Raw genomic sequence first — 15136 nt, 5'->3', positions numbered from 1 at the left:
TCAATGCCATATAATAGAGCTAAAAATCCTCACAGAAATTTGTAGCCAGTTGCTGGTTACCTGCATGCTATATGGTATTTTGTTGTTGCTCAATAAAATAAGCTAACTCTATATTTATGAATGGGCTTATTCCTTTGGATTTCAATTTCTTTCCTCATCTCCCCAGTGTATAAATCACTTTGGGGGAAAATAGGCATCTTTAATATTGAGCCTTTCAGCCAAAAAACTTGATAAATCCCTCAATTTATTTAAGCCTTGTTTAATTTATTCAGTAATGTTTTATAATTTTCTATATAGTGGTCCTACACTACATGATTAGATTTATTTCAGGTGGTCCTTATTTTTGATGCTAATGTAAATGGTATCTTTAAATTTTCACTCTGCTGCAGGGCACCTGGGTGGCTCAGTTGTTAACCGTCTGCCTTTGGCTCAGGTCATGATCCCAGGGCCCTGGGATCAAGCCCTGCTTCTGGCTCCCTGCTTCCATGGGAAGCCTGCTTCTTCCTCTCCCACTCCCCACTGCTTGTGTTCCCTCTCTCGCTGTGTCTCTGTCAAATAAATAAATAAAATCTTAAAAAAAAAAATTCACTCTGCTGCTCACATGTAGAATTAGTTTATTTTTCAATATTGAAACTGTATAAAGCAACTAAACTCCTTTATTTCTAATATTTAATCAGTCTATTTTTGCTTTTCTTATACACAACTGCATAATCTACAATGTCCATATTACTTTTTCCTTTCTAATCCTTATGCCTATTTTCCTATTCTTGCTGCATTGCACTGATTAGCTCCTCTGATAAAAGGCTCAAAAAAGAAGTGGTGAAGTCTTAAATTAGTAGGTGCTAAGTCTAAATTGGGATGCTTATAGAAGTCCATCATCAGATCAACAAGGTTGGCTGGAGGTTTGTGACAGTGGGAAACCAAATGGAAGGCCTGTAAAGTAGGAATTATGAATCTTTGTTATATCTACATTAGTTCCATAGCTGTCACTATATAGAACTCACTCTTAGTTGGGCGCCTGGGTGGCTCAGTTGGTTAAGCAACTGCCTTTGGCTCAGGTCATGATCCTGGAGTCCCTGGATCGAGTCCTGCATCAGGCTCCCTGCTCGGCGGGGAGTCTGCTTCTCCCTCTGACCCTCCCCCCTCTCATGTGCTCTCTCTCATTCTCTCTCTCAAATAAATAAATAAAATCTTTAAAAAAAAAAAAACAACTCACTCTTCACTAAATTTCTGTGTGTTCACAAAATTATTCTATTTTATTTATTCATTTTTTGGTCCTTCTCATGCCTTCATAAGGATCAGTTGAGACATCTTCCATGAGAAAATGTCAGAGTAGCTCAACCCAAAATCTGTACTCCTAGGCCTTCTTTCCCAGGTCTGAATGGTCAATTTATATCTGATGTCAGTGTTCTCAGCTCACTGTTCATAATGAAGTCAAGAACTTATCCACACAAACTAGGAATTTCCCACATCCATGTTAGGCATGCCCTCTCCCCTGCAGAGGTTCTTACCCACAGGGTCCCCATCTTTTCATAAGAGACAGTTCAGCCCTTCAGGAAGAGGATCAGGTGGGCAGGAAATGTGAAGGAATCAAGTGGGAACTATATGAAGAACTATGTGAACAGAAGTATACAGACACCCTCATTCTTGCCAAGCATTGCCCTTCTGCGGGCACCACAAACAAGGGTGCTCATGGAGGAATAGGCAGAACCACAGGAAAGAGAGCAAGAGATATTTTAGAGATACCAAGTTCTCAAATCTGTGGCAGGCATAATTTCTCATCCCAAGAGTTTTGCTCTGCAAGTGTCCTTTGTTCCCAGGGAAAACAGTTGTGGGGAGGGCGGGAGTCAGAAAAGAACTGGAGAGACATTAGACAGGGTCTTTATGTGTAATCACCAGTTTATATAAATGTATGTAAAAAATAATAAAAGCATAATAAAATGTCACTTTAACATACCAAGAATCAAGGCTACCAGGGTCAAAGACAGTAAAATGAACAGGCATGGGAATGGGATATCAAAAGCAGAGTGTCTGGAATGCAAAGCAAGTTTAGATGTAGTTTTTACACATTAGTCTTAGCATCCAGTTGTGGGAGGATAAAGAGAAAGATAAAAAGAACTAATATAAACTGAAAATGTGCTCTACATTTTTTTAATGATAAGAGAAAATATTCAGATGGGTTAAGCAGGCTTGCTTGAAGTCACACAATCTGTGAGTAGCTGAGCCAGGATTAAAACACAAGACCATCTGGCTCAGTACCAAAGCATTTCCACAATACCAAACTCTCAGTGAGGAAGAATAAATGGGAGATCTAGTCAAGGTGCATTGATTTCAAGGTCCAGGATCCTTCCAGAGAGACAGGTCAACTTATATGCTTGAGATGGGAAAATGCATAAACATCACCTGTATTGAATCTGATCCACCTATCTTTCCATCTTTGTACAAGAATTTTACATGTATCTTTAGGGGTCATGCTAAGCCCCTCCTTATAATGTAGTTTCTAGGAGTTGATTTTCTTTTTCTTTTTACTCAAGCTTTCCTCATGTCCTTTATTGGGAATTACTGTATGGCCAAAATTATGTCAAGCTAATATTAGCAATTTCACAATGTCTGGTTATTGTTAATGTAGTATAATAAAGAATATGTAACTTGACAATATTCTATATACATAATTTGTTCTACGGACCATAACTTTAAAAGTTTTATACACCATGTTGGAAATGTTCTTCATTTATGATTATTTTCCATCATCTTTGCTGAGCTAGGTATCACCACACTAAAGACACGAATTCTCTTGTAAAATTTTATCTATAAAGATGTCCCATAAATATCAAATCAGTCAGGTTCCTAGTACTTATTAAGGCTTGAGCTAATACTCAGAAGGCTTTTCTGTGTTCAGTTCATTATGATTTTACCACTGTTATGAATTCTCTGGTGTACAGTGAGTTGTGACTTTTGAATGAATGCTTTCCCACATACAGCACACCGATAGGGTCTCTCCCCAGTATGAATTCTCTGATGTAAAACAAGGTCTGACTTCTGGGAAAAGGCCTTTCCACATTCAGCACATACGTAAGGTTTCTCTCCTGTATGAATGCGCTGATGCCCTGGGAGGTGGGACTTCTGAGAGAAGGCTTTCCCACATTCACTGCATACATAAGGTTTTTCTCCTGTGTGAATTCTCTGATGTCCAATGAGATGTGATTTCTGACAGAAGGCTTTTCCGCATTCACTGCATTTATAGGGTTTCTCTCCAGTATGCGTTCTCTGATGTATGATGAGCTGTGACTTCCGGGAGAAGGTCTTCCCACATTCAGTACATTCATAAGGTTTCTCCCCGGTATGAATTAACTGATGTGTAATGAGTTCTGTCTTCCTGCTGAAGGCTTCCTCGCATTGAGCACATTTGTACGGTTTCTCCCCAGTGTGAATTCTTTTATGGATAATGAGGTGGGACTTCTCACAGAAGGCTTTCCCACATTCAGTACATTCATATGGCTTCTCTCCAGTATGAGCTCTATGATGTATAATCAGCTGTGACTTCTGGGAGAAGGCCTTCCCACACTCTCTACATTCATAAGGTTTCTCTCCAGTGTGAATTCTCTGATGTATAATGAGGGGTGATTTCTGGGAGAAGGCTTTCCCACATTCACTGCACTCATATGGTTTTTCCCCAGTGTGAACTCTCTGATGTATAATGAGGGAAGATTTTTGAGAGAAGGCTTTTCCACATTCAGAACATTCATAAGGTTTCTCCCCAGTATGAGTTCTCTGATGTACGATGAGATGAAACTTCTCACTGAAGGCTTTCCCACATGCACCACAATCATATGGTTTCTTTCCAGTATGAATTCGTTGATGTACAATGAGCTGTGACTTCTTAGCAAAGGCTTTTCCACACGTAATACATACACAGGTTTTCTCCTTAGTTTCAACATTCTGATACTGAATAAGGGATTGTTTACTACTAAAAATGTTTCCACACTGATTATTATTACAGGGCATTACTCCATTGTGAATTTTCTCAAGATTAGAATCAGATGCACCATGGCTAGATGATTTTCCACATCCAAAACTCTCATCAGGGCTTTTTCTTGAATTGCTCTTATTACAACTACGTAGGTCAATATTATATTTCAAGTTCTTTTTAAATACATCATAGTTATGGGATCTTTGTCTTAAAGTATCTGGCTCTATGCAATCGTGAAATATTTTTCCCAACACATTATATTTATGGCCTGACTCCACAGTCACTGTTTTGTTGTTAATGACTGTTACTTGCCTGAAAAGCTTGTCTTGGTTTTCCTGACATCTCTGTAGCTGGCCACCATCTTGACAGACTTTTAAGATGGAGTACAATGAACCATCCTTTGTGACTCCTTTCAGGATATTATTACGGAAGGAAACAGACCCCAAAATACATGATTTGGGGTTGTCAAGGTTACTTTTCCTGTCTAAAAGAAAGAAAGATAAAATAAAACAACTGTAAAGAACAATTAACAGAATGCAGAAGAACAGAACAAATGATTATTCAATGTAGTTGATGAACTCAGAACACAGGGATGGGGACAAGCCATCTCGTAGGCCAGTACAGCATAGAGTATGATCAGATGAATGGATGGAAAAGGATGTTAAAGAGAAAAATTCATGGAAAAAATTAGAACTGACGGAGACAGAAAAGTATCTGCGTTATTATCACTCTGAATCTTGGATTATTCTTCTAGAATCTTTCCATTTTCCCTGCTTTCTGAATGGAAACCTTTTTCACCTTTTGAATTCATTTATCTTACAAACCATTTCCTATATATATACTTAACTACTATTATCCTGCCACCGCTAGCCACAGAAACAAGGTCCCTCTGCACTCAAAATACTTTAACTCTCCTTAGTCTACTTTCCTAATTAAAAACTAACACAAACAACAGAAAAGTCCAAGATCCTGCTATGGATTCAGTATCAGATTCACACCTAAAACCCAAGCTTATATTCCACTACTTGTCATTAATACCTCCTATATGTCCCAAGTAAAACTAGCAAAGTTCTCCCAGAAAAGCTTTAATTCTCTAACTTCAAGGTTTTGTTCATATACTCTCTCCCCACCAGTCTCCCTTTAGCCTCCTCCTTCAGCATCATCAACACTTCATATATCTTTCAAAGCAGCTACAGCTGCATGCTCTGAAAAACGCCTTTCAAATTGTTGTATCTTTAGACTCTCATTTTCTCTGAACTTTTAAAACAGTAACTATATTTGACATATAATTGTGTAGAGCCATGTACCTGGAGGTCTTACCATCTGAAGTACAACCTATGTTCTTGGGAGGAATTTGCCTTTCTATTGCCTCTCATAAAAGGTGTTAAAAATATACACATACGCAGAGAGAAAGAAGATCAGTAAGAAATAGCTCCCCCTTCTAAAAGCTTACAACTATTTAATTATTTGTTGAATGCCTACTAAATTCTCAGCACAGGGACAAAGAATAAGAGATTTCAGTAAGGACAGAACATAAACCTCAGGCATCAGTTAAGAAAACAAAACAAACTGATATTTTACTTCCCTTGTCTCCCATCTGCCTGATTTTCATCTGGTAAGATCCAATTTGGTATGTCTCTCTTTATGATCCATGGATCTTCTCCTTGTTCCAACTTAGAGATGACATCTGGTTTGGAAACTGGATATCCTATTAAATGGAAATCACAGGAATTGGGATTGACTGCAGTGAAGGAAAAAGTGAAGGTGTAGTTTCAGGAGGGCTACAATAAAGCAATCCAGGTGGCCCTCAGCAAAAACAATGACCTCCATTTGGGAAGGTCTGAAGATCATAAAAGTCATTATATATGTCAGGAACTACCAACCATAGCACCTGATAAGGAAAGGAACTTGGATGGACAAGTCTGAGTTATGCCGGGAAGCCATCCTTACCCATTGAGACCAGGTGGCTGAAGTTCTCCAGCATCACATCTCTGTACAGGGTCCTCTGAGCAGGGTCCAGTTGCTGCCACTCCTCTTGGGTAAAATCCACAGCCACATCCTTGAATGATACTAAGCCCTGTAACAGTATATTCCTGTTCAATCTGAAGTGATCATTCTCATCATTTCTATTGCAGTATACAAAATTGTACTACACCTACTTTTATATCATATCATGGTATTTGGCAGAAACAATACAAAATCCTGTCTTTACAAGAAGAGCCAGAAACAGATCAGGAAAACAGAAGAGGTAAATTAAAAGGCCTACTTGATGAAAATGGTAATTTAATAAATGATAAGAGCAGCATTCAAATAACTGAGAGGAAGACAGATTACTCAAAGAATAATATTGAAACAACTGGTTAGCCAACAGGAAAAGAATAATGTCGAATCCATATGTTCAAGGTAGAGCTGTAGCCCTTTAAAATTCATATGTTAAAGTACTAACCACCAATTTCTCAGAATGTGACTTTATTTGGGAACAGGGTCATTGCAGAGGTAATTCTATGAAGTCATTAGGGTGGACCCTAATATACAATTTTATATATTGCATATACAATCAGTCTCATCTAAGTGATCTCAGTCTTAAGGTGCCTCTCATCCACATTCACACCATCAAGCTGCCAGGTATTTAGTTTGTCCCTTAAACAGCCTTATCAATCTCCTCATTTTACATATGAGAAAACAGAGGATTAAAGTGGTTAAGTAACTACTTGCCAGAGGTTATACATTGAATATATGATTAACTCGCAGATTTAAAAGCATGTATTCTGAATGGATAGCTTGAGTTCTTGACCCCTGCACTCCACACTGTCTCCTTGATATTGTAAACAAGATCTTTTGCATCTTATTGTTTTAATAACACCCTTAGTCAAACTTCCCGTGAAACACCCTATATTTTAGTTTTCTTCAAATTCTTAGCCTTCCTAAAACCACTCTGCTCTTTCTACTTTTGCAAATACTTCCCATCTTTATCCTACTTCCCTCATGATTTAATAATCCTTTGAGCCTATTTTCTACTTCCTTAGAAAGCTGGTTCTTTCTAAGTTGCTCCCCATCTCTGCTTTAACAGTTCTTTGCTCCCATGTCTCTTACAGAGCTTTTATTTGTCAATGCTGGTTTCCATATCTGTTTACCTAATTTTTCTCTGCATTCCTCCCAGAAAAAAAAACATACCTAAATCTTGAGATACTCCACAGCCAGCCAGTGCATATGACACACATTAGGTACTCAACAAATGTTTGCTAAAAAGGAATGAATGATGATTATAGAGAATAAAATCAAGTTCACATTTAATTAAAAATAGTTTGTGCATTAAGCAGTTATATTCTTTTGATCTGAATAACAGTGACATGAGGAAAAAAAATATATGTGGAATGTAGAGAAAATCTATTCTGACAGGAAGATTAATAGATGTAATTCTAACATTCGGATTTTGCTTTATTAATTATACTCAAATACTTCGGGTGCCTGGGTGGCTCAGTCGGTTAAGTGTCTGCCTTTGGCTCAGGTCCTGATCTCAGGGTCCTGGGATGAAGCCCTGCATGGGGCACCCTGCTCAGCGGGGAGTCTGCTTCTCCTGCTCCCTCTCCCTCTGCTCCCCCCCACACTTGTGCATGCTCTCTCTCTCAAATAAATAAAATCTTAAAAAAATATATACTCAAATGCTTCAATATACTAAGTATGTATAGATTTTGTTAACTGTGAGAAAAATACAGTACATAATCAGTGGGAAATTGTACTTTTATCATCTACACTTTTTTGTGGCTTGGGTGACTGGGAGAATGGAAGAGATGGAGAGCAGGTGTTAGAAAGAGAAAGTAAGAATAGACATGTGTGCAAACATGACTTCACTTCTGGACACTATGGAAAAAATACAAATCCCTCTTCTTACAGGAAGAGGCATATAATCAGTTAATTAGCCCTGGTAGTTGGATTCATTAAGCTAATAATAAATCCATTTTCCTTCTCTAAAGCTGCTCTAACAGAAATATAAGACTAACCAGATAGGTAATTTTAAACTTTCCAGTAGCCATAATCAAAAACTAATTTTCAAATATATATATCCCAATTCATCCAAAATATCATTTCAAAGTGTACCAGTCTTTAAAAATTATTAGTGAGCTTTTTGGAACTATATCTTCTAAACTCAGTATGTATTTTACACTTACGGCACATCTCAATTCAGACTAACCAATTTCAAATGTTTAGTAATCACATGTGGCTGGTGGCTCCGTGCTGGACCGCACAACTCCAAAGCTACTGACATCCAGAAGAAAACGACCCCATCTTTTCACAATAGAACTCACTTGTTAAGCTCTACTGTAAAATACACATGAGATTTCTAGATTTGACAATTAACAGTGATGATGATATAATAATAATAGTAACAATAACAATAACTAACACTTAATACAGAACAAACCATCCCCAGATACAGTTCCAAGCATGGTTTTTATTCGCTTAACTCTCACAACAACCCTATGAGGATTCTAATCTCCATTATAAAGATAAGAAAATAGTCCCAGGTCAACCAGGTTGCAAAGAAATATTATGCATCTGCTAAGATAATAAAGAAATCTAGGTACTGGCACGGGAAGGTAGTCAAAAATCTTTACATGGGACAGTAAAATTAAAAAACAAGTTGCAGGGATGCCTGGGTGGCTCAGTTGGTTAAGCGTCTGCCTTCGGCTCAGGTCATGATCCCCGGGTCCTGGGATCAAGTCCCACATCGGGCTCCTTGCTCGGCAGGGAGCCTGCTTCTCCCTCTACCTGCCACCCGCGCCCCCCCTCCCCCCGCCGCTTGTACTGTCACTCTCTCTCTCTCTCTAGCAAATAAACAAGTAAAATCTAAAAAAAAAAAAAAAAAAAAGCTGCAGCACAGAATATTTACGTAACATTATTTTTCCAAAAGAAAAACACAATAAAGAGACACTCTTATACATCTGTACTTTCACATGTACACACTTAATCAGTTATACTCATATTGAAAAGGTTTGGAAGATTACAAACAAATGGTGAACACTGATAATCTCAGGAGGAAGAGAGTTTAAGTTAAAATGAGTCTCAGTTTTGAAATTTTTATCGTTTATATAGTTTAAAACTTATATACCATGTATATAGCCAATGTTGGCAGGGAGAAAAAGTAATGTAGACTGTTAAAAATGGAAGCACAGAGAAGAAACTGGCCTTGAGTTGGACAGTGATCCTACATAATCTGAAATCAAATGAAGGGTATGGAACATCAGGGGCCTGTGCTCTACAAAGCTTTGCCAGATAATTATAATTTAAGAACTGCCCTTTGGGAAGAAAATAGATTTTGGAAGACCATTCAAAATGTACCTATCCTGTGTTATAGATTTTATCAGTAGATAAAATTGGACAATAGGAAGCCTCTGTAATCAATAAGGTCCTCTAAACCAGAAACCTAACAAACTTTTCCCGTAAAGTTTATATTTTCAGCATTGCAGGCCATACGGTCTCTGTTGACTTACCCAACAATGCCATTGTGGCAGGAAAACAGCCATAGACAACAATACATGAACAAACAGTTCAGCTGCGCTGCCAATAAACTGTTCATAAAAACAGACAACTGGATTTCGCCTACAGGCGGTAGTTTGATGCGCCCAGCTCTGAAGAATAAGGTTCAAGGCGTTTAGCTATGACATTATGATACCTTCCCTCTAAAAGAGATCATTGTACGATATAGCTATAAGAAATCTGTTGCATTTACCACAGGAGTGTTGGTAAGAACACTGTATACACTCCACCACCTAGAGAAAGACCCAGAATGGAAATCTGTTTTAGTCTTACATGGCAAGAAATAATTTCTTTCCATGAGAAATGTATCTGTTTTCTCTTTAGAGGACTGCATAACTGATAATGTTTGCAAGAAGATCAGAAAAATTGGTACATCCGTTTTTAAAAATGTTTTCAGGCCAGGTTATCCACATGTTACCTAGAACTCTTTCTAGGTCTTGATATTTATTTTGGTTACCTTTTCCCTACTCCAAATTGTAGCTATCTGTACTTCCCCATTTGACTGGACAGAAAATGAAAGAGGAAATTTTAAAAATTAAAAGTAAAAGCAGGGCGCCTGGGTGGCTCAGTTGGTTAAGCGACTGCCTTCGGCTCAGGTCATGATCCCAGGGTCCTGGGATCAAGTCCCACATCGGGCTCCCGGCTCAGCAGGAAGCCTGCTTCTCCCTCTCCCACTCCCCCTGCTTGTGTTACTGCTCTCGCTGTCTCTGGTCTCTGTCAAATAAATAAATAAAATCTTTAAAAAAAAAAAAAAAAGTAAAAGCAACTCACCTGGGACTTCATCATTTTCTGCTTTCTTCCAACAGGGCAGAAGCCTGAAAGAGCAAAACTGGTGATCAGAAGGACATTTTCACAGACCAGACCCAGTCTGCAGCTTCCACATTCACCAATCCAGAAACATTCACCACTAGACGTCAGGTGGATGATGGGACAACCAGGGATAAGGCTGTTTGGTCCTTGCAGAACGGTCAGGAAGCACTAGGTGAAGGAAGTCCTCTTGTGACTACACTATGATGATAAAGAACTTGGTCAAGGCGATTTAATTGTATAGATATGTTTCATATTGACTCACTAAGAGCTTATTGTTCCCCTATGAACCAGTAATTCTATTTGTAGAATATTTTTATAAGGCAATAAACATGAATAGATTTATATAAAAATTAACTGCAGATGGACTTCCCTAGCACTAAGAATGGCCATGACCAAATGGAAAACTGAGAAATGTGTTCCCTTATTCCCCAGAAAGAATCAGTAGCTGAATTCAATGATCTCCCAAGAGAGCGTTTATATTTTCCGTCAACTCAGCAAATTCTCCTGCCAATCAATATTCATGGACCAAAATGTTAATTTTAAGATGTTTTCTGTTTAAACTGTAATTGCAGATTTTCAACAGTGCAGTCATCTGTGTATAAAAATGGTGATAGGTTGGAAGCACTCGTACAAGAGAATATACTACAATGCAGGAAGGTATATACCTGGTCAATTTTTCTCAGTCCCAGGAGGAGTCATGCAGACAAGACTGAACTGATTCAGAGGAACTGAATGCTCCCATGACACGGAGACTGTTTTATATGGAGTATTCCAGGCGTTGTCAAAACTGATCTGGAAGGAAACAACCAAAATAGTAATGCTCATGTCTGGGTACCCAGCAGGTGCTCAGTGTTTCTTGAATAAAATATAAAATTATTTCAATAAGCTTAGAAAAAGGCAGAAAGTCACACTTTTGGTAATAATCCATCCTTTTTTATTTGTTCGGTCTTGTTTTAAAATGATCATGGGGGGTGGGGAGGCACCAGGCTCAGGGTGCAATGGTGAACTGAGAAGGGCGTCTAACTTTAAGAACTCAAGGGTTGCCTAAAACCTGTGGAAATTTTAAATGTATGTAAAAGTCTTTCCCAGTAAATTGGGGCTGATCATCATGACTGTCTGATCCGATTATTGCTCCCTCCAAATTTCTGAATCCTCGGGCCTGGCAATGACACACTCACAGAACTCCCCCATGACCATCATATCACTGACCACGACATGGATGTCCCGGTCATTTAGTCCAAGCCTCCTCCCCAATCACTGATTCTCCAGAGTCCCCTAAATCACTGACCCCAGTCAGGCCCCTACACGCCATTTCTGATCCCACAGGCAACCCCATCACTGACACGTCATGCCCCAATTACTAACCTCATACCTCACTCCAACCCTGACTCCCAAATAAACCCAACACTAATCCCACAAACCTCCCCACCGCTGACGTCATAAACCTCCAATCACTGACCCTCAAAGACCCCTTGCCTCCTGTTACCAATCTAACGGACTCACCGCACACAGCCGCCTTCCGACTTGCGGCTCTGTTATCCGGTCCCGAAACGCCCATCACCGCTTTAGCCGGGACGGCTGTCACAGCCATACTGGCGAACTCTCCCGCTTCCTGTCTGGGAGAGCGCAGCGCGGGGCTCCTGAGCCTGCGCTGTTCCGTACTGGGCGGTTTGGCCCCCTCTGCATCCTCGGCGGCTTTGTTCAAGAGGCAAGATGGCGGCTCCCAGGCGCTGTATCTCGTTGTGGGAGCCGCCATATTGAGAGTCCGGCCAGATCCGTACACGCGGAGGAGTTCGATTTATTCCTGAGTTTGGACTGTGCCACCGCGGCAGCGAGGGGAGGGGGAAAGATGACAGAAAGGAGGACTTTACAAACCAGTGAGGCACGAGGTTTTGCAGAGAGCTTTTACAGGAGGATTGGGGAAGAAGTTTGAGTGATACGACCTCTAGTAAAAGATTGCATTTGGTGAAAGAGAAAGAATTTGGAATGTTAAAATACTCTCATTGACGACACTACTTAAACATGTTTGTAAATGGTACAGCCCTGCACCGGGAGATTCTACTTGATGAGAGGGGTGAAACGTGAAATGGTAGTGTCCCCTCCGTGGAGCTGCCGCTGTGGGAAAGAGGGGCCAAAGTGGTGGTGGGTGGAGGAGAGGGATACACAGCAGAAATGAACTTTAAACTAAAAGCGATTATAAGGAATTCTCTGGGGGAAATTACTAATGTTGGAGGGAGTTGCAGGGGCGGACTGAAGAAGAAAGGAAAACTGAGAGACGGGGAGGAGACTGAGGCCCAGAGCGATGACGTTGAGACGGAGAAAGTAGGGGCCTGTGTAGGCAGCGGTGGGAGCCTGAAGGGCAGAAAACGGGGCGCAGAGGGACAGAAGTGGGACGCTAAAGGACACAACGCGGGAGACTCGGAGAGAGAGGGAGATTGAGACAGAGAAAGGGGAGACTGAAAAACAAGAAAAAAATGGAGAGGAAGCCGGCGAGGAGGTTAGATTTCAGGAAAGTATCACGTGAAAAAACCTACAAACCACTTACCATAACCATTAGGTCATACGCCAGGCTTTTATATATTTATAAGATATAAATGAATATATGTGTGTGTTATATGTGTTAACATGTTTTATGTGCTTAAATAGATCCGATTTTGAATCATGGTTTTCAAAGGAGACATTATTTTTGGCTCATGTAATTAAATGAGCAGCAATTTTACATTGAGCACTTATATTTCTCATGTCAAGTAAAAACAAATCTGGACTTAGGGAGAGATTTTATTCAGAAAGATGATTGCAGGGGCATCTGGGAGGCTCAGTTGGTTAAGCGTCTGCCTTGGGCTCAGGTCATGATCTCGGGGTTCTGCCTGGGGCTCCCTGCTGAGTGGGGAGTCTGCTTCTCCCTCTTTCCCTCTGTGCTCTCTCTCTCTCAAATAAATAAATAAAATCTTTAAAAAAAAAAAAAAAAAAGAAAGATGGGAGAACACTTCAATCTCAGAAATCTGCAAGCATCTCAAAATCAAACTGACCCCGCCCCCCCACTCCCGCCCCCCCCCCCCCCGCCCTTTCTTTAACATAGGGTTAAGATGGGTTAGCGGGAACTTTGAAGAGGTCGGAGTGTGTATGTGGCAAAAACAGGGCACTTTAAAATGTTTCTGGGGTCCTCACATTCTGAGAAAAAGCTGTTAAGGGAGGATGTTCTGCATATACAACTTGCTTTAGTCTCTGTTTAAACTTGGGGAGGAGCCAAAGCTTAGGTGCCTGAGGGAAGAGAGAGGCCTAACTTTTGGTCAAGACAAAGAAGAGGGTAAGAAGTGGGCAGTTGTGCTCATTCTCTTCAATTTAAACTCCCACAGTTACATCAATATTTATTGCATGCCTCAGGCTTAAGACTGAGGGTACAAAGGGTACAGTGCACACTGCACAAAGGGTACAGTGATGATTAATTCAGAATCCTCAAGGAGTGATGCCAGTGTAAGTTGTAGATATGGGAAGGGGCTGAAACCATGGAGAGCCTTGTAGGAATTGTAAAAACTGCAGCTCTTGATCCAAAGAGTGATGAGAAGCTGTCCCTAATGTGTCTCAGTAAACAAGAAACTGAAGAAGACTTCCTTCATAATGAAATAAATACAAATTAAAGCTGCAGTAAGGTTCTGTCTCATTTATTTGCTTGTTTAAAAAAATATTCTAATTTTGGAAATACATGGTGTTGATAAGGACAATGGGAATCAGGAATTCTCATGTATTATTGGTAGGACAGAAAAATGATACAGCCCCTGTATAGGTGGTTTAGCAATAGCTAGCAAAAATACATGTATTAGTTATCTTTTGCTGTGTAATCAATTACCTGAAACTTAGCACTTTGAAACTACAAATGTTTATTGTCAAATATTTCTGTGAGTCAATCTGGGAATGGCTTAGCTGGATGGTTCAGATTTAGTCTCATGGATTTGCAGTCAAGCTGTTGGTCAGGGCTGCAGTTATTTCAAGACTCAAATGGAGAAGGATATGCTTTCAGATTCAATCAAATGGCTGATTATACATCTCAGAATATCATTTTCCAAGCTCTATTCCTTACTATGTGGACCTTTCTACAGGCTACTTGATTATCTTGACATGGTAGTGGTCTTCCCTCTCTTCAAGCCTGCCTCATAATGTGATAGCTGGCTTCTACCAAGCCCAAGTGAGTCAAAGGAGAGAGAGAGAGCGCACATGCAAGGGCACATAAGATAGAAGCCACAGTCTTTTTATACCTAAATTAGAAGTAATATCTCATTACTTCTTCTGTCTTTTGTTTGCTAAAAATGATTCAGGAAGGCCTGCCCACTGACAATCAAATGGGAATTGAGCCCCACCTCTTAAGGGGAGGACGGTCAAAAGTTATTGTCATTAACTTTCACCCTTTGATTCAGAAACTCCACTTCCAAGAATATATTTCAAAGATGCATTGGCAAAAAAAAAAAGGACCAAAAAAATAGTCAAAAGAAAGATTATTCATTACAATTTAGTATTATTTTTTTGATATCAAAAGACAAACATCTGGGCACCTGGGTGGCTCAGATGGTTAAGCGTCTGCCTTCGGCTCAGGTCATGATCCCAGGGTCCTGGGATTGAGTCCTGCATTGGGCTCCCTGCTCTGCGGGGAGCCTGCTTCTCCCCCTCCCTCTGCCTCTCCCCCTGCTCATGCTCTCTCTCTCTCTGTATCTCTGTGTCTCGAATGAATAAATAAATAAAAAATACTAAAAAAAAAAAAAGACAAACATCTGGATGCCTGGGTGGCTCAGTCGTTAAGCATCTGCCTTCAGCTCAGGTCGTGTT

At 40.0% G+C, this 15136-nt stretch overlaps 1 protein-coding gene across 1 annotated transcript; it reads right to left on the bottom strand.

Annotated features, from left to right (window-relative positions):
• Positions 1-1889: 1889 nt before the first annotated feature.
• On the bottom strand, positions 1890-12104 carry LOC123863236 (zinc finger protein 300). The gene is made up of 6 exons (XM_054513951.2): positions 11822-12104; positions 10984-11110; positions 10280-10323; positions 5921-6047; positions 5552-5678; positions 1890-4450 (listed from the first exon to the last, which is right to left on the bottom strand). Exons 3-6 carry the CDS (start codon positions 10292-10294, stop codon positions 2896-2898), a joined length of 1824 nt encoding a protein of 607 aa, XP_054369926.1. The 5' UTR covers positions 10295-10323; positions 10984-11110; positions 11822-12104; the 3' UTR covers positions 1890-2895.
• Between the last annotated feature and the right edge of the window lie 3032 nt (positions 12105-15136).

The sequence above is a fragment of the Mirounga angustirostris genome, unplaced genomic scaffold (genome assembly GCF_029215605.1).
Source record: "Mirounga angustirostris isolate CCGP_5_RB_7025 unplaced genomic scaffold, mMirAng1.0.hap1 SCAF_7, whole genome shotgun sequence".
Classification (NCBI taxonomy): domain Eukaryota; kingdom Metazoa; phylum Chordata; class Mammalia; order Carnivora; family Phocidae; genus Mirounga; species Mirounga angustirostris.
The sequence above is the reverse complement of the archived record's forward strand: the minus strand, read 5'-3'. Positions and strand labels throughout refer to the sequence as shown.